General features: G+C 40.3%; 1 protein-coding gene and 1 long non-coding RNA gene across 5 annotated transcripts in view; one reads left to right on the top strand and one right to left on the bottom strand.

Moving 5' to 3' along the window:
* Nucleotides 1-1,222: 1,222 nt before the first annotated feature.
* On the bottom strand, nucleotides 1,223-19,904 carry LOC104154102 (uncharacterized). 3 transcript variants are annotated; one of them, XR_011141983.1, is made up of 4 exons: nucleotides 19,754-19,904; nucleotides 18,575-18,718; nucleotides 11,881-11,992; nucleotides 1,223-2,435 (listed from the first exon to the last, which is right to left on the bottom strand). It is a non-coding gene; the product is annotated as an uncharacterized lncRNA (long non-coding RNA). The 3 variants fall into 3 exon arrangements; XR_011141982.1 differs by lacking the exon at nucleotides 1,223-2,435 and adding an exon at nucleotides 10,211-11,323 and having other exon boundaries at nucleotides 19,754-19,876; XR_011141984.1 differs by lacking the exons at nucleotides 1,223-2,435; nucleotides 19,754-19,904 and adding exons at nucleotides 10,534-11,323; nucleotides 19,467-19,624.
* The window catches only part of ETNK1 (ethanolamine kinase 1), a 33,531-nt gene continuing 32,396 nt past the window's right edge, over nucleotides 19,136-20,270 (top strand). Inside the window, exon 1 of one of the 2 annotated variants that reach the window (XM_068949234.1) lies at nucleotides 19,136-19,458. In XM_068949234.1, coding sequence (XP_068805335.1) covers nucleotides 19,303-19,458 — 156 coding nt within the window. In that variant the 5' untranslated portion in view covers nucleotides 19,136-19,302. The remainder of the gene's footprint in view (nucleotides 19,459-20,270) is intronic. The other variant, XM_068949228.1, reaches the window with a different exon arrangement.

The following is a 20,270-nucleotide window of genomic DNA, read 5'->3' as shown; positions in this document are numbered from 1 at the left end:
ATAATACTCACAGGGGTCCTTTTAAAGCAAGTGATAGATATATCGTCAGTAAAGGAACTCTGCTATCCCAGAAGAAAAACCTTACATGCTCTCTGCCTGTATATGTGCTCTTCTTTGTGTCCACTCTTGACGATTTAGACTGGGGCAAAATCATGATCACTGCTCTTTTGTATTGTTTCTTTATGAATTTGACATGGCATTGCCTAATCACTCTCATTAGATCAGAAGACATGAAGTGAAATCCTGTCTCAATAAAATCATAGAGCGAAACCTCATCTTACTGAAATGAATAATTAGTTTTGCTGTGAACTTCTGGGGGAATGAAATTTCATTGCTGAGGTTTCTGAGCTACTCTGGAGAAGTTCACTCTAGTTGCCCTATTTAAACAAAAGATGAAGAGCAATTTTAATATCTATTGCTATCTACCTGAACAAATTCCTGATACCGTAAGGCTCTTCCATATAGGCAGGCAATGATATAGAAAGGATGGAAGTCTGAGTTGGACATATTAAAACAGGAAATTTGTGCACAGAACTTGCAGAAAGGTGAGCTATCTTTGAAGATATCAAATATATGTATTTTGAATTGCTCATAATCATAAGTCATTGGGAGCACTTGGAATCTGTAGGTCCATCACTAAGATTGTATTTTTTTTTCTGACCTAGGGATAAAAACAAAAGAAACGGCCCATGGCCTTGATAAGACAAGCACTATATGAAGGAGGAAGGTGACTGTGGGCAGCTTCCAGTCCTCCATTATCGTCATCTCACTGCCAGGGCAGGTCCCTACCTGTTTATAAATCCCCCCTTAACAGGGGAGAGCAAGCCTGGAAACAGCTCCAGAAGGCCTTGAAAGCAGGCAATAAACAGTGCCTGGTAATTGAGCCAAAAGGTTCATTTGGACTCTCAGCTACTTGGGGAGAATTGTCATAGGCACAGTTTCGCTAATTTTGTCTCACTCTGACTAAAGCTACCTCTCTCAATAATGCTTTTTTTTTTTTTTAAATCTTGATGTGATAATTATTAGGTAAAATTCAGATGATCATAATGAATGATTTTGCTTATGGAATTAAAGTATATGATATAAATAATATACACTGATGGTCTACTTATGTCATGAATCCATTTAAAGTAGTTCCCAGGCTAATGGAACTAGGAAAACGAATTGAGCTGATTGGGGATATATGATAAGATGGTCTATTCCTTTACGCTATACAGGAACTGAATACAGAATTTATTTGGACCTCAGAAGGAAGACAGTATCTTGGAATTATTTTTTGAAGTTGAAGATTGTCAGGAAATTTAAATAGCGTAATAGTGATACAACAGGATATTTGCACATTTATCTGGATTTGACTACAATACGTATGAGAAATTTATCCAATAAAAATTATTTTCTCTAATTCTCTAATAGAGTAATATTCTAAAATATTTTTGCCATGCATTTCTACTGAATTTAATAAACCCTTGTCTTCTGAAGAAAAACAGAAGCCAAAAATTATTCTCAAATCTTGCATTAAGGAAGAAGAATAAGCCCCATACTTTCTCAGACCAAAAATTGTATTTCTGAATTGTTTAGGTACCTTCATTTCCTGAAATGAAGATATCCCCTTTGGGCCCAGAGAATACTACACTGAAGTGATCTCAACATTTTATTCTTTTGAATGTAAGGTCTTTCTAATAGTCTACTGAAGTCGATGGTAATCTTCTATTGACTTAAGCAGTTTAGGATTTGGCCCGTATCAAGCAGTTCATAAAAACAGAAGGTCCATATCAAGCAGTTCATAAAAACAGAAGACCATTAAAATATTCAATTTCATGCTATTATTGCTGTTTGAAAGTCTCAGTTTCTATACAGAGTTAAAAGAAAGTGGATAAAAAAGTATTCACTAACATGGGAATCTACGCAATTACCTACTGAGGCAAACAAACAACTGGATCTGATGTCATATTCTCAGCTAGTAATTCGATAGCATTTATCTTTTTACAGTTCTTTAAGGGAAATAACATTGCACATAGCTTTGTACCTTTTATGAGCAATGGGGTGGCAATGGCATAACTGGGATATCAGTTCACAGCGATTGCAGCAGAATGCTGTGTACATATGTGATAACAAAGATAGTTACAAGCAGTGCGACAGTAGCTATTAAGAGTGCTTCACATTTACAAAGCTCTAGTTAATTAGTGAACACCTAGTTAATAATTTAATTAAGTGTAATTATTAGCAACAGCATTTATATCATTAGACAATAATTAGACCTGCAGTGGTGCTTTCAGCATTTCTGCCTTTTCTCCTTTTCAGAGTTGAGTCAAAGAAATGAAATGTCACCGCAATTGCAATATGGGTTGCACTCGCACAGTTATTAAAACAGTTATGTTTCCTGGGCTTTTTTCTTCCTTCTGATTAACGTTGTTGGCATTTTGCCTTCCTTTTTCCTGTGCAAATATAATAAATAGATTTTTTACTTATTTCCTATCACAAAAGATGAAAATATTAATAATCATGCATTTTTATATATTTAAACTTGCTGTCAGGATCAAAAGTGATGGTCCTGAAATTTCAAAGTGGGCTAGTGCTTGTGAAGGCTATGGTCTGTGTAGTTTGTCTTGTCAATAGCTATGGCATAGGCAGCCAGAATATACGGACACTCCTCAGCTAATTGGTCTTTGACTCAGAGGAGACTATTTTAAGTAGAGTAACTGCATAAAATATCTATAGAGCAGTCTTCATGATCTTTCACAAGATATGCAAGTTATTTCCTGGTGCAGTAAAGAGATTAAATTGGATTATAAGCAAAACAATAAAACTTTGTATTCTAAAACTTCAAATGAATGCACTTCTTTAAAACCATGTGATGCTTTTGCTTCTTGTGTTCCATTTGGAATATGCAAATATGATGTTGTGAGCTATTAAATATAAAAATAATTATACATTAAAGTTTTGTTGAATATAGAAAAAATACCAATTCATAAACTAACCAAGTTTTGCTTTCAGCAGCATGCAAGGCCTTGTGCTTAGCTTCATAGAGGCATGGAATGCAGGCTTCTGTCTACATTGATACTCATTTGCTGTCAAAACATCTGAAGCAGAGGTGTTCACATTGCTTATTTTTAGAGGTTTAATTTTCATGCCAAGCCAGAGGAGACAGGGAGGCTCCTGATCTGAATTCTCTTTCCTCACTTAATACATAAGGAGCAAAAAAACTAAGCTTTCAACTCAGGCCGGTAAAGTTAGAAGCTTAAACTTGAAACCAAAGTAATAGCCCTGTAATTCACTTTCTTTTTATTGCCAATTTGTTGTAAAAAGTGTTCTATGGCTGTGGAAAATATCAGTCAAGCTCAGCTTAACAAAGTGTTTGTGACATACCATGTGAAAAAAGTAGGAAAAACTATGATTCCCATGACATGAAGCACTTCACAAGTTAACTGGAAGATCTTTGCCACCAGGTTCTCAGTGGTAGGGAGAAAAGGTGAACAAATAGAACAAATTGGCCCTTTCTTATCCAGAGCTCTCAGAGGATAGGGGTGGGCAAGAACCCCAGCTAGAAGTTTCAAGTTCATATTGTATTTTCTCCTTTTGTGTCTCCTGTGGTGTGGTATGGTGTGGCTGTAAGAATTAGTGGTCCATGCTAGGGAGCAGATCTAGGTGGTCTTTTGAGATACAAGCTTATGTTGCATATGAAGATTGACAGAAGTCCAAAGAAGAAAAGATTCTTCTTCTTCGTTGCTGATGGGTTATTGGAGTGATCAAGATGGCTGCTTCGAACAAAGTATTTCTTTTTTTAATGCTCAGTGTCCTATCATGATTCCCATTCACATTCCGGCTTCCCCTAGGGGTCAGGAGGAAATCTCCAGTCAAAGAGAAAGCATAGGAGCGCGGGACCTGCAAGAGAACTACCACCACACAAAGCACACTTTTCCAAAATATTCCAATTTATGTATAGCCCTGGATGCATACAACTATATTATAAAGAATGGAAAGGAGAGAAGGTGGATGGCCTTAGTACTGGCCCATTTGAGCTATTGTGAATTAATCCAGTTCACTCCCTTGATTACTGACCATTGCGTCCAACTCATTACATTCTCTACTTATCATCTTACTTCTTAGGTGGAAACTCTTGTACAATAAAACCTGGCAATAAGCATAACTAAAGAAGGATCCTGGGCTCTGTCATCTGTGCTTTTTCTCTGTGTACTATTGTAATTCATTCCTGACAAAGTTGTGTTCAATGCTGCATTTGACCCTGCTAACTGCAATTTATAGAGCTTTTGAAATATGAGGACAGTCTCTCCAAACTGCTTTCAAAGTACAAAAACTTCTCATTCATCAGACTTGTTCTGCCCTTTCTTTGCTTTTATGTACAGGAGAGTTATGATCATCACCTTGGACTGTCTTGATAGCAGCTTTGATTTTATTAGCAAAGGTAATTATGAACGGCCTAACTTCAGAAGCATATGCTAAGCGCATGACTTAATTATACTTCTTAATAATGTTGTGAGACAACTGAGCATCTTTGGATGTGCAAAAGTTAAACACAGACTCAGGGAGCAGCAACAGCAGCCCGCTTTGCAAGCGCAGGCAAGCCAGGAGCTGAGGGCACAGCATAGCAGGCAGCAGCAGTGGTGGCAACAGCCCCAGGGACACAGGCCCGCAGCACCCAAACAAGGGGAGCAGAGCAGGTCCGGCGACCAGGCGGGTCCGTGGTGACGAGGCAGGCCCAAGGCCACGCCAGGAAGACAAGGCAGCGAGGTAGTGATGTTCGCGCCATAAGGCTGGACACAGCCAACCTGCCGCAGGTCTTGGGCAAGGGCTGAGGGCAGGGCCTGGGCACGTTCTGCTAAAATTAGAAGTAAATTCATATTTAACACAAAGTAAGGAGAAACACTACTGGATTTTTAAAAATAGCCCCTCCCAAAATTGCTCTCTACAGTGGTCCAGAAGAGTTTTCAACTATGCATATATGTTACGGTCATCCCATAAGAACTGTCTCCTACAGTTAAGGCTCTTGGAGGAAGAAGGATCTCTGCTATCTGGTCATTACTAAATTTAGGGACTGAGAACAGACCCGCCTTTGCAAATCTTAACAGTCTAAAAGAGGCAACTTGAAATAAAAATATTCCAGCACTTCCATCTGTATATAATAAAAATGATAATGAATATTATAATATTATTTATCATCAATATAGTAATAATAAAACACTAATTTTGTGCTTTAATTTTACAGTACCAGTCTTGAGATAACTCAGAAATGATCTTCAGTAATACGAAAATCTACTTTTTCCTGATTTTATTGATGTGACTCCTGAACACTACCCAACAGACGAAGGCATGCCAGATTGATAATAATCAGCTTTCAAAGACAGCATAAGCATCCACGAAATAGTTTGCAAAGATAACTAATTCAAGAATATGTTGCAAAATGTGGCTATGACCTGTGTGAAGACAAGGCCTTGAATTTTTTGCAGCCTAATTCTAACACCTGCTCTGAATCCCAAGAGTTAACCACTATTACCTTTAGTATCATATTTTATCTGTGGCCTTCCTTTCCAGTGATTTTTCATTTATGTCTGAGATTATCTCAATACGCTATGTAAGTTTCTGTGCTTTAGGTCAACAGATTGAGCATTTCAGCCTTCACTTCATTTTGGAGGACTGTTTTGAAATTAAGACAGACCTAATATTATTTTAACCTTGTTATTGTTTGTTTGTGTGGGGAAACAGCAAGATAACATTGATTTTCAAGTTTAAAAAAGCACTGTGTTAGATAACATTTGAAACATGTTTCTTGTGATATCTTTTGTGTAAGATCGTGTGTTATAAAAACATGATGCACGTAAGTGCTTAGTTTTGGTTTTTGTCATTGGTTTGATTTGTGTCATTGAGATATGACAATGCATGGACTATCGTAATAGATTAGTTATGCTGCAGATGGCCTATTAAAATTAATCCATAGCCACCGATATGGTATTAGAAATTGGTGTGTTTAGATTTCTCATAGTCTAAAAGCACAGTCAGTGGCTTAGGGTGAAACGATGAGAAACACACTGCTTGTTCTCTGCAGGCAGTAATTCTCATGCATATATTATTAGATGTTTGAGATGCACATGTATTAGCTGTTATTGTCACGTATTCTGATATTTGCCTGTGCCTGAAGGCGCTCCTGAATTCTTAGCTGAGCGTTTTAGACAGACTGGAGTGTGGATGAGTATTTAAAGGCTGAAGCAAAATCCATTTAAGAGTGATGCTACTAAGCTAGGGGAACCGATGGAAAAGTTTGGAAAGTATGATGACTCCACCTGTAATTGTAGATATTTAACTGTTACTTGTAATTCACTTCTGCAAGACTTTTTTTTGGATCATCAGCAAGTGTCAGATAAGCATTTGAAGTTGTGTCGGTGGACAGCTTTTGTCATCTGCATGCAGCAGTGAGCAAACAGCTCTTTCCTTCAGGTGCAACCTTTGCAGCTACAATCTTTTCCAGTTTCAGATTGAGACTTTATTATCAGAGCATGCTGTTACATTTAAAATCAATCTGTGATACTGAATGACTCCCAGTGGAGAGGGAACCTTCAGCTCATAAATCAGTTATGCCTTCATTTTCTGTTCTTCGTGGTTATGTATATTTTTTTCACACAATTACTGAAAAGTACTCTGGTATGTGTTAAAATGTGATCCTCGCTCACAGCTGTGTTAACTGGTGATGCCTAAGTTGTGATGAACCAAATCAGGTAGCTGATGCAGCTGAAAAGTAATCTGGAAAGAGTGATTATGTTTTAGCCACACTAGATCATCGTATGGTACCAAAACTCAAAATTGGAGGTGGGCTGGATCTAGACAGGGACATGCTTCTGTGCATCTTTTCTCATTCCAAACTGCCACGACTGAAAATAGCAGGACACTAAATTTAAAGTACAGCTAACTATCTAGCTGTTGTTCTCCACTTCCCTCTCTGATCAGAATGAACTCACAGATTGTCTGATTTTTTTTAAAGATGATATGCTATCAAATATTAAAAAGCCCATTCCTCTTCATTCAGTATCAAACTGGACAAAAATATCAAGTTTCTTGTAATTAAACTATGTCTGTTGGTCTCTTCAGAAGATAATATACAGCTAGTTAACTGGTAGATAAACTCATTCTTTCATTTTTTTCTGGATTAAAAGAGTGCATTTTGGGAAGCAGTTAGGTATGCGTATAAAATGTACTGAAGCTTTAAAAAGCAACCACTATGAAATATCCCTCTTGCTTAGGTTCAGAAAAAGATCAGATGGTTAATCCTAATAACAAAGTCAAGCTTGGACTTAAATTCAAAGACAATTCCCGTCCCTATTACTATACTTGAAGGCTGCTTCATAATCTCATTGCATAGTTTGAAATTTCTAACTAGAACTTCAACGGCTGTTTATGCCTATTTTACACATACCAATATTGTCTTTTAGCCTAAATAGGTCCTTTCTCTTCAGGGTATATCTGCCCTAATGTTTTTCTAAAGGATACTTCTGCTCACACAGTACTTTCTTTCACTAAATAGTACTAGCCAAGCTCTTCCAGACTCCTCTTATAAGAGACTATGCGTCTCCATTTGCCCAGTCATGTTGTTATCCCTTATCCATACCTGTTTCAGTTTTCAACGTATGGGACAAGAATTGTACACAGTACTTCAGATGAGATCTCAACAGTGCTTTTATATAACCCCTAATTCCTAATCTCTGTTGGGACTACCTTGCTTGATACATTCTAGGATTCCTTTGGATTCCTTTTGCCTTTTCTAGCAACTACATCATATTTGGCGCACGGTCAGACAAGATTATCAGACAAGATTATATAAAAAAAAAGATAACGCCCTATCAGGGTGCAATTGTAAAAACAGAGATATAGAAGCTAAAAGCTAATACATGTGTGTTCCACGGATGCAGCACCGTTGATACATAGTTAGGCTTGTATATAAAATGACACTGAGAATTATCCAGAACCCTCTAAGGACCTGGATTTCCTCAGCAGCCAGTGAACGGCTAGGAAGCTCATTAAGGGTGAAGAAACGTTCAGAGGCGGAACTCTCTCTCTGATCTCCACACTGACGTTCAGAAGCATGTGTGCTGAATGCTTAATGTAGAAACAAATTTGAATTCTTAAGGTGCACTAGGCTTAGAAATTCAAAATGTACTGAAACATTTATGTATGACTAGTATAATGTTTCAGTACCATCACCAGATATTTCTACACACTTTTGAACATATATATATATATTATATATATATATATATATATATATATATAAAAACACAATGAATTGGTCTCGCTATGAATGACCGCTTGTTTTTTTGCAGGCCTTTTGATTTTCCACCAAGGTCACCAAAAAATAACCTGATGCCAGATGATACCGGTGATCCACTGTCCTATTATCAGAAGTATCCAAGAACCAAAGGCTTCCAAAAACCAAAAAGGTGAAACAGGCTCTAATAGTCCCTAAACAAGTATGCAATGCTGCACCTAAAATAAAGTTTGGAAGAAAAAATGCCCTCCTGTCTTTTAGACCATTTAGTTTATACCTAACAAGAATAAGATTTAATTATCCTTATCTTGGCATGTACTGTACCTGCAGATATTATTATCAGCCATAAAATTATTCAGCCACAGAATTTTAACTAACTGCCCAAAGCAGTGTTTTCCACAGACCTATCACAGTTCAAAAAGGTTTCCTCTTATTTATTTTAAATTCATTGGACGTAAGTTTTATTGTAGTGAATTCCATGTTTTCTTGATAAGAGATGTAAAAGTAATGATTATGTTTTTCAAAAAAGAAAAGAATTCCACAAACAGTGTCTATAGAAACTGCTTATCTTATTCTTAACCTGTTTGTACTGCATTCACCCACCTTGTGTCCACATGGAAACATATTTTTCTCATATAAAACTTGAATTTATTTCTGTAAAATTGGGTCAAAGACACAGGAAGTGTATCTCCATAGATACTTTTGTGGCCATTTCAGCTGCTTCTTGAACTTTGAGCCTAAGCTTCTCTACCATGCAGCTTTTCTGTTATTTACTGTCTTGTGCTTAAAACTAAGACTGTTTCCTGATTTAGTATTCAAACCCCAAACCTTATAGTAACTATGTTTCATAATTATTAACCTTTTTCTGATCCTGTTTTCTGATCACACCACTTTCAGGGACCTCATCAAAAATGCCCTGGTTCTTTGTTTCTGTGTTCTATGATCCTTCCCCATATGAAATACAGCTTTTTCCCAGACTCTTTTCACCAGGTAAAACCTCCTGGATTTGAGCATTTCTTTCTCAGAGAAGCATCTATCTCTTTATGAAAACACCTGCTGAATTATTAGGATCAGATTTGAACAGCTAGCTGAGGAAAGAATGCTGAAAAACACTACAAAAACAAGAGAGTAGAAATATGTCAGAGAATAGCAGAAATGCAGAAAATGTCTGGATGCTAACTTATGAGTTTGCTTTATGAAACAGTAAGCAAGGGATATGGTACTGTATGAATAAATACTTTCTGCCAAAGGTTTGGCTCTTGGCACTGACTTTCATATACACACGATTAAGGAGAACTTTTTTACAAATACTATGAAAAGTATAGTTGAGGAAAAGTAAATCTCTGACTGACAGGAAGTGAACTGCAACTGAGGCATGACCCCAAATTAATCAAAGTGTTTTAAATATTCTTTTTTACACGTTCTGAAGGATCAAATGTCTGGGTTTATTGTACTTTCCTCATGGAAGAGTCTGGCTCATGTGTGGTACTGGCTTGTAGGATAGGATCTGGTTGGGGCTGTGGCAGAGCTGTTTTGGTGATCACTTAGGGATCACATAGAAGTTGACCTCGTGACCTTGAGCCAATGACTTTATACAACTTAACTGAGCAAAGCAAAGCAAGACAATGGTTTTTGAACTAGAACTGACCAGAACTGACTATCACAGAGGAGCAATCTCATAAGTTCCACATAGCCACTAACGATCCATGGATGATATTGCAGATGTTTTTATAAATACACAATTTGGGGCAATTAATCCATGTGATTGTAGGAGCAATCTATCTATCTTTAAAATATTCTTTGGGTATTTCTGTTTTTATATACTCATTGTGTTGTCTACGGATTAAAGCTTCCTGTTCCCAAAGACCCTTAAGTTACTGCCAGTGGGAAAGAAATACTTGTAAAGATAACCAGGGTGTTCAACACTCATGGTAGAATAAAGTTTTAGAAATGTTTTATTCATTTGCTCATGAGACAGTTTTTAGCATGGCTTATAGTGATACATTTTATTAAATGATCAATAACTTCATATTAAGGGCTTCCTACTGTGTCTTTCCAATATAGGCAGTTGATGTTGTTGCCAGAAAGATCATTTCTCATTAAAAATTAAAAAAAGGAGGAATGATGATTATCAGGAAAATCTATTAGAATGTAAACCACATCAAGAGAAACTCAAGAAATCTCTCAAGTTCTCTTTTCATTGCATTACAATATTACTTGTAACAGACGTTCTGAAAAACTGCTGACTGGCTCCTTTGTTTACTGTAAGCATTCTTTTAATTCTGTAGATTAAATAAATACATGGTTACAAAGCATGAGAACATGACTTTTTTTTTTTTTGATTACAGAAGAAGGAGTCAGACCAGAAAAAAAATCATTCTCCTGAGAAGTAACACCTCCAAAATATCTTGCAATACAGTTAAAAAAAAAAGACAAAATGAGCGATAATTAACAGAGCTAGTTCACAGGATGTTCTTTAAAAGCAAGTTAAAGATGAACATCAGTTGGAGGCAGGATATCAAATATCAGTAGAGTGAGCAGCATGAAACCTTCCACTGGGTGAAAGGGATAAAAAGAAGAAAAACAAGTCTCAGCCTCCCAGTTGTACTAACAGCTGACTAAGCTCCCGGCATACTCAAAACAGCCAATTGTAGTGAATACCAGAGAAAATAGTATCTTCTAAATAAAAAGGCTACTAACTTAGATACTTAAAAGTCAAGATAAAAATTTAAATCTCAGAACAACAGGCAGATCACAGAAATGAAACAAAATGTTGCCGTTGCAATGTGCTTGCAAAAGAGTCTCTGCTGTGTTCTTGGCAAACTGTGGGCTTTATACACTGTGGGCTGGGAGGCCCAGTTAACAAAGAAATGCAAAATTCCAGCCCCTGAGAAAGAACAAGAGGCAATGCTCCTCACCTCTGCTGCTTTGCTGCTTCCTTCGCAGAGAGGGGGATGGAGCAGGAATGCATATTCTTTCCTTTTCACATGTTAAAAGTTCTGAGGATTCAAACAAACCAGATCTTCAAGTCTAAAGACTGCAGCGTTACATCTGTTGTATGAAATGAAGTATTTTAAGAGCATATGAGAAAGGAAAAGAATTTAGGGAAGCTGGTAATGATTAACAATATGTGTGTGTACATTGCAGTGAGGCTTCCAGTTCTCCTTCTAGGTGTTTTAATAAAAGTCTTAAACTCAGAATTCCACTTGCACTGTGACCTCCTAGTAAGACACTCTGTTCCTGTTATAGCAACTTTCCTTACCTTCCTCTTCAATGACCCTCCTGCTTACTATTTGTTGTCTACTTTGGCAGGACCAAGACAAACAATTCTCCTCTCCCTTCCTCTCTGCCTCTGTGTTTGAGCTCCACAGCCCAATGCGGGAAAGACAGAGGCATTGGCAAAGGCTGGCGCTTTTACTCTTGGTATATTTGCTATAGTTTTATTGTTCTTTTCTTGATACATAGTTTTATTATCCCTAAACTTTAAATGTAACTTAATTACTGTTTTAAGCTCTCCCTGAACAGAAATACAAGTGAAGCTGACTAATTCTGTAATTACCCATGCTTAGCAGCAGATGCAAATGGAGAAGACTGTAAAAGATACTTACAGTCTGTGTTTAAGTCTCCGGTTGCTGGGAGGCAGTCTTCTCTTGTGCCCACCGTACTTCTTTGGCAAACCCTCTAATCTCTGAAATTCCCAGCATCAGGAGTAAATACAATCTGTATGACAAATAATGAAATAAACAATTAAAAACAAAAAACTTTCAAAAGCATCCTGAGATGGTGTTGTATAGCTTGTAGTTTCAGAATGGAAATACGAGTCTGCTCTTCCTTGAAAGCCAGTGTTTTACTCCATGGTTGGACCAGTGGGGACACCGCCAGCGCCTCGCGGGCACCCCCAGCCCTTGCTGTCCCTTCCCCTCCCCGTGCCAGAGGGAACGTGCCCCGTTCCCCATCCAGCCCCATGCCCCATCTCAGCCCAGCCTGGGGCCATCAGTTGCTGCCCTGCGATGCTGCAGCAGTGCTGGCTCCAGCCCTGCCATGGCCCTGCCCCTGCCAGGCCACGGCCCCCCGACCCCCACCCCAGCCCGGCCCTGGCCACCCCTCATGCTCTGCTCCCTCAGGGGCTGCCAGGCCCTGGCAGCCTGGTCTGGCTCTGCGCCTCTGGGAGCCCCCCTGACACCGGCTCCAGGGTGCCCCCAGCCCACGCAGCGCCCTGAGGTGTACACAGCCATCTGCACTGTGGCTGCTTGGGCATGGGGAGAAGGGAGCGCAACAGAAGAGCTCAACTGTGATCTTTAATCCAAGCTAATGTGAGCACAGAGGTGTAGCCTGTTTCACTTCATTTTGCTCCCAGTTAAGTAAATTGTAGCTTTACTAGTGACTATAATGGAAGTTGAAATATGCTTTTGGAAGTTCTACTCTTCAGGCCTAACTGATTTTAATCAGACTGTACTAATCCGTAACATACACAACAAAAGAAACCCACTACAAAGGAGAAGGCCAAAAGGAATCAGGAATTAGCTATTAGCAAGGGACAAAGAAAAATAACCAGAAAGGAAGCATATAGATCATAGAACAAAAATAAGAGATCCAGGAAAGGAGAACAATTGAAGAACCATGAACAAATCTGGGGTGATGTTGCATGTTCCTTGGACGTAACACAAGTCCTTCAGAGAGGAGCTATTCAAAGATCTGTTACATCCTTCCGCTATACCAGTAGCAAGGGACCAAAGCACGAGGGCCCTACAAGAGAAACAAGGAATGAGAAGGAGATCGAAATTGTGGAAAAAGGGACAAGAGTTTGGTTATCCTGAGCAGAGGATACCAAGATAGATTCTGCTAGTCAGTTTGAATCCACAAGAATTAGGATTACACACCTTTCTAAACTGAAAGGATTTCTTCCTTCTCCTCAGCTGAGAAGTTGCAAAAAGCCCCAAAGCAACCAAGTATAGAGGCAAAGAACAAGTAAATTACTTCTTAAGCAGCAAGAGCAGGGATAAAAGCTTAGCTCTGCCTTCCTTTCAGTAAGAAATAAGTGATTTTTTTCTCTATTCAGTAATCCTGAAAGTTATAGGACTTTCAACTATCTTTGGGATTTCAAGATGCTGTGAAACTCTGACATGCCCTGTTTCTGAAGTTACTAAGGGAAGATAGATACAGAGTTTGGTCACATGAACCTTAACTCCGTAGGAAACAGGTCATAAACAAGGATGGAAGTAAAGCTTGGAGAAAACATGTAAACAGGGACACCTAACAGAGCATCCAGCTTAAGCTCTACTGGACACACAGGCCCAGATATGCAAGCTCGTAGAATGCTTACAGGAAGAAAGGCTGCAGCGTTATTGCCCCACAGAGCCCTTGTGGTTTTCCATCAATCTGATGTAAATGGATTAAGGGTAAGAAAGTAGCATAGTTTCTGTGATTCTCCAGTTCTTTCTGAAATTGCCAACAACAGGGTCACTTGGAGTAATGTTTTTGTGAGACAGACACCTATGCCAACCTAGTAATTTCCTCTCCCATTGACACAGAATCACAACAACTTTCTGCTCTTTCGTTTCCCTCGCTCCTCTCCTCCCTCCTTTGACACCCTCTTTTGCTTTTCCACCTTCTTTCTTTATTATTAGTTCAGGTTGAATGTGAATTGGCAGTTATTCACATATGATAATTATACTCTCAGTCTCTCAAGATTTTATCACATTTTTTGTTTTAATTTAGTTCAGCTAATTCTATATACAATTTTTTTTTGTTTTAATTTAGTTCAGCTAACTGAACTATGCTTTTTAAAGTATGAGAATTGATTAGAGATTTCACTAGGGAATACAGAATGGCATTCTGGTAGTACCTTAAAAACAGGGAAAAAGTCTTCTAGGCTTCTTTTATAAGCTTACATAACATTTAAATGCACATTTGATGTTTTCTTTGTTCACAGAGAATGTTTCAAATTACTAAAGTTTATAACATTTCTTCATAGGAGGATGTTTGACTGGTTAATATGTTAGGAAACTTGAACTTCAAGAAGATATAAAAGTCATTCAACTATTCCTCTTTTATTACTGCAGGTGAATTTATTCTTGCATGCAAGGCACTAAATCTGCTTGCGTAGACTCTCTTTGGCTGCTTACACAATGTGCATACTTGCTGCCCTTGAGAAAGCTTCAGGATATGGTAAACCATTGGATGTATGTATAGGTCAAGTTAGTTAAGGATCGGTTAACTTTTAATTACTCTTCATATTTAAAAAATCAGATATTTCTATTAAAATAAATGCAGATGCTAGTCTTAATTCTGATTTTGTGCTGCCATTTTTGAGTATTATTATTAGTGGGAAATTTTTCTATTCTTTCCTTATGCCCAATGGCTATCATCCTTTATAGGTAACCATAAACAAAACATATAGCCCCACCAGAATGGAAAAATCACACAATTCTTTACTGAACTGCTCCTGTTAAATTAGCACCTGCTTAGGGATAAGCATGTATTTGTTCTACTGATTTAGGCAAGCTTTGTTTCTTTGCCGAACTGAGATTAACTTAAGTGCATGTTTAAGTGCTTTGCTTAGTTGAGGCCAGATTTCCTGACTCTTGCAGGATGTGTCACTGAAGAACTATTGGTAGCAGCTTAGCCTGCACTTCAGGGACTCACAGCCAGGGATAGAAAAGAGGGAAGATGTCTGTGGATTTATCTGAAGTGACCTTGTAGGTAACCATGCCTATTGTGACAAACATCCAGACTTCCACTAGGGTGCTAGCCTTTCCAGCAGAAACCCTGAAAGAGCTGGAAACCACTAAACTATTTCACATGTATTCACATCTGCTATAGTAATGACATTATGCGCACCACCACTCGCATACTGGAAAAAAACAGGGGTAAGATAGTAAGAAACTAGATTATCCTATGGAATGTGTCAAATGACTGTAACTAATTGCTAGGCTACAAAAAAATTAAGTCGTAAAACTGCAAAGAGCATTGAGGGTTTTAGTCTGCTGCCATACATGCCTTTCAAAAATATACTTGAAAAAGCTATAATCTATTATTCTGTCAAGTAACTTGCACAAGAAATGGATTTTTACCATTTGAACAATGTACCAAGCAGCATCCATCTTGGAGACATTTACAAACTGTCAAGATTTTTATAAAATAATGTATTTCAAGCTAGTATTCACCAAGATCAAAATGAAATCTGTTTACGGAGAACAATAAACACATGATAGAACTATCAGCTTTCTGTGTTGAGAGTTGCAGCTGGTAAATCAATATGGATGCTAGGGCACCAGGCACTTTAAAAATCAATATAATAAATATGAGAGTTGAATAACAGTTTAACATTGTGTGTACAGAGATGTGATTCATCTTGACACAAATAACATATGCTGGATAATCAACAGAGATGGCATTCTTTAAAGCTTTGAAGAAAGGTTGTGATTAAAGGACTGGAAGTCAAAAGTTATTTCCAGACCCACTGACTGACTGGTCTAATGACAGTTTTGAACCTTCTTATGACTTAATTTTTGTATTTGTAAGATTAGGACAATATAAAGACAGTATTTTGAGACTCTCAGGCATGCAAACTATTATTAAAATTAATTACGGCTAGAAGGGGTACATTTTCCATTTATAGTCACATTTATGCACTGAGTTCTTCTAAAGCAATTACTGAATTACTGCGTTTTGGAAAGCAGCCAGGAGAACTGCATCTGGGAAGTTAAAACTGGTCAGAGCCTGATGCTTCTCCTTCTTCCGTTCTTTCATTTTTTAAGAGCTTATCAGGCTTCCAGCAGTAACCTAAAGGCAAGGTGAAGAACATAGGAATAAATGAAATGGCAACAACCCAGTTTCTGATTAGCAGAAGGAGGAAAAGAGAATGGCAAAATAGCAAGTATAAGCAGGTCGAACAGGCTGTATGTAGTCGATATTGCGATTGTTTGTTAGAGTGGGAGAGAACTGGGAGAGAACTAAAGCACAGTGTTTTCTTAAATTCCATGTTGCATAAATCCATAAGGTCAGACTTAGAGTGACTTTAATTTGGTATGGTGTATCTACAAAAATATCAGGCATCAAGAGAAAAGGCATTCTATTTATTCCCAAACTCCTACTTCATGCAACATTAGGTCTTTTTGGAACAAGCCTGTAGCTGGCATGAACATCTAGCAGGCCTGTGAGGACCCCATTAGACCTTAGTAATACATTTCACAGTTTGCAGGATGTGGATGTTAGAAAAAGACTAAAAGGAAAAAAATCGTTCCTGAAAACTTTGAGAAAAAGTTCCAGACTTCAGAAAATGTCTTCAGGGATTTGATGTGGACACAACAAATATTCACAGGAACAGGAAACAAAAGGTGAAGAGGAGAGGAAACAGGGCTATTAGGCAGCTGTAACTTCTGTTGAACTGTTTTAACATTGGAATGAAGAATTCCCCAGGCACCATGAGGACAAACAAGAAGGGCATGTCTTTATGCTATGAGCAGAAAAGATGAAGGTGCTTCTGCCTAAGCATTCTTAGTTCTTTCATCTATTTGATAAACATTTGGCAGGCAGAAGTTCAATTCCCTTAATTCCCAGACAATCTAAGCACCGTGACTGCTTCAGCATCCCCCCTTCTGGTTAAAATGTAATCACAGTCAACTTCTGGAAATTTTGTGCAACTTTGGTAAGTTTGCAAGGGTTCTCAGAGCCAACAAGTGAAAGTAGCAGGGCTTCTGACAGGAGTTAAGTGTTACGTTCAGCATTAGCAAGCTTGATCTCTGTTTAAACCTGCTCTTTCTGAATTTAGCACATGGACACCAGGGCATTCAACCTTTGACATTTTCTTTTAACAAAAATGTCACTTTGCCTTAACCCATAAATAAGTCTTAGCTTATCATCTACCAAACTGCCTAAGCAGAAGTGAGGCACCATGTATTGCACGCTTGATCAGATGGAGTGGTATCAAGTTGCTATGGTAATACTAACTTATAAGACTGAACATGTATAAATGATGACATCTGTAAGTATGTTTGAAGAAATCTTTTCAGAATAGAAGAGCGTTTAAATGTGAGGACAAATTTTAAGAGTTTAAAGAAGACAAAGAAGAAAAAGTGGAGTGGAATAACGGAGGAAATGTGGTGAGATGGAGAAAAAAGATTTTTAAAAAGTGATGAGTTAGTGTATAAAAAGACAGAAGCAGTATCTCAGAGTAGAGGGTTATAGCACTTTCAGTAGTGTCTTGTAAGGAATAGATAAAGGTAAGCCTATTATCATTAGAAATGTACTCAAGCTATAACATTTAGATCTGGAAATGTTATGATATTTGTGACTCTAAAATTTGGTTCAGGTCCCCATAGTCTTACCCTTTTAATCTTTGTTGGAAAAGGCTATTTATATAGAATATTTACACTAATAACACTTAGCCTATAAATGCCCATAAATGTTTTATTTTCATTTAAACAGAGCCGAAGGAAATTTTGTTTACTGAGTGCCCACAAAGACAGATCTTTCCTCTAAAGATTTTACACACTAGAGAATGAAAGTCCAGGTGGAAGAGAATACTAAAGTTAATGATAATGAAGAGAGAAAAAAGATTTAAGGAAACGACCTGAGAAAATGCTGACTGCTGTCTGAGGGGACAGGCATGCAGGTGAGTGTCTGAAGAATAAATGTTAGGGTAACGTGAGGTGTTCAACAGAAAGAGCGGGAATAGAAGTGACGATATACATAGTTAGGTTAAGCAAAACCCTTCAGTGACAAGAAGACTGCATTTCTTGGTAAGAGATCCACAACTAGATGGTAGCGCATGAAGTGGAAAGGTTACTAATGAATTGTAGTGTTGGAAAGAAACATGTATGAAACCACTGAGAATTAATACCGCAGACCTAGCTGCTTCCCTCACCGCATTGTTCAGTTTGAATGTATGTTATGCCATTTCCCCTGACCTGGGCCTATTTAGAGTAAGAACTGTTTAGGGCAGAGATAATTACAATTACTGACAATTACCCTGCTTGCGTAGGTGCCCAGTTCTTGTGCTAACTGGCTAACTAATAAACTTGCTCTATGACAGAGGAACTGACTGAGTCTTCAGTGTTTCCTAGCTAAGATCACAGAACGTGCTGGGAAGCAAGTACTTCTTGGGATATTAAGAGTAATATCAAAATACTTCCAAAATATCAGGACCATCAGTTCCACTTTTTTCTAGATTGGCAAAATGCTGTATTTTGGTAAAGTTTGACTTTTCTGGCAGAAAATATGAATTTAAACTGCCCCGTAAAACCTGAAAAAACCCAAGGTTTACAACATAAAAAAATGAGGAAAAAAATAATAACGCACATAACTCTTCCATACTGCTAACGGAAAGGATGATATGTCCGAAGATGTTTAAATCAGGGCAGATGCACAGCACTCCACTTTTTTCATTTGTAGTCCTAGAGGAGTGGAAAGTGAGTGGAGGAAAGTGGTGAGCACGTACATAACCTGTAGGGGATTAAAAAAAAAAAAAAAAAGCTTACGAAGGCTGACAGAGAAATCATAAAGGCAAAAAGTGAACCGCAGCAGATAACTCGGAGACCGGTTAAAACCGACCACTGGCCCCGCGGCGCTGCTGCAGCTGCCGGTTGCATTCCTTCACGCCCCGCTTCGCCGCAGGCCCGCACTTCGCTCACGGTGGCCCCAGCACAGCAGCCAGGAGTTTTTATTAATCGTTTCCTCGGTGCCTCGCGAGCCTGGACCCGGGCAGGTAGGTGAGTAGCGCCCCGGCCCCGCTCCCCAAGCCCGGGATGGTGAGGGCGACGCGGCGCAGCGCGCAGGTGAGCGGCTGGGGGGGGGGGGGGGGGAAGGCGCGGAGCAGGCCGAGGGCAGGGCGCCGGCAAGCCCCGCCTGCTCTCCCAGACTGCTCCGCGCCGCGATCCGAGCAGGGGAGGGTGGGAGGGGGTGGGTAGGGGGAGGTGGAGCCGCTTTATCGAGAGCCGAAGTGGAAATTTCCCCCTCAGTTGCCGGCTTCACCGCTGAGGAGACGCCCGCGAGAGCCGCCCGCCCTTGTCTCGTCGCGCCTCGCCGCCATGTCCAACTACATCCACGTCCCGCCCGGTTCCCCGGAGGTGCCCAAGCTGGACATCACCGTCAGTGAGCGGGAGGGGCCCGGCTACCGCCAGGGCGCCCTGCAGCTCCTGCGCCGCCTGCGGCCCCACTGGAGACCCGAGGAGGTGACGCTGCAGGTACCGACCCGGCGGGGGAAGCTGGGCACGGCGCGGCGCTCCTGGGCCCGGGTGTCTGGCGGGGGATGCGGCAGCCCGAGCCGGCGGAGGGAAGGGAAGGGGAGGGAAGGGAAGGGGGGGAGGGCGGGCGGCCATTGTGCGGGGGAGCCGCTGCCTCGTTTCCTTCCCCTCCCCCTCCCCGCTCGCCTACTCCATGCAGCCCCCTGCGCTGAGCCCCATTTGCTAGGCAGCCTGGCGGCGGGGCGTGTCGGCGCGCAGCATCCCCTGCCCCCTCCCAGCCCTCCTCCTTCCCTACCGCTCTCTTTCCTCTTCCTCCTTTCGTGTTCTCCCCACTGAAAGTTGGCTCCCCGTCTCAGGGGGAGGGGAGGAGGGAGCTTTTCCCCCCTCCCCGCTCTCGCCTCGCTTCCCTTCCGCTCTAGCGCACGCACGATGCCCGCTGCCGACGTGCTGGCCCCGGGAGCCGAGGGCTGCGATGCCGCCGCGGGAGGGAAGGGCAGAGTCCCCAGGAGGTTTCATCTGGCTGGCTCGATGCCGAGCAGGGGATTTCATAAAGCGAAGGGGAAATCGCCCTCTCCCCGGGGGCAGAAGCAGCGGCAGCCTGAGGAGGAGGAGGCGGCGGCCGGCTGCGCCGGCGATGCGCTTGGTGTGCCGCCGTTGTGCGGGGGGGGAGTAACGGCCGCTGAGGTAACGGCCGCCGAGGCGCCGCGCCGGGCAGGGGCTGGGCGCCACGGGCCCCTGCGGGCTCTCCCGACGCCTTGACATGCAATAAATGAATAAAAACAAAAGCCTTAGATTCGTTTCTTTTTTTTGGT

This window comes from Struthio camelus, chromosome 1 (assembly GCF_040807025.1).
Source record: "Struthio camelus isolate bStrCam1 chromosome 1, bStrCam1.hap1, whole genome shotgun sequence".
Lineage (NCBI taxonomy): Eukaryota > Metazoa > Chordata > Aves > Struthioniformes > Struthionidae > Struthio > Struthio camelus.
This window is presented reverse-complemented; position numbering and strand designations above follow the sequence as displayed.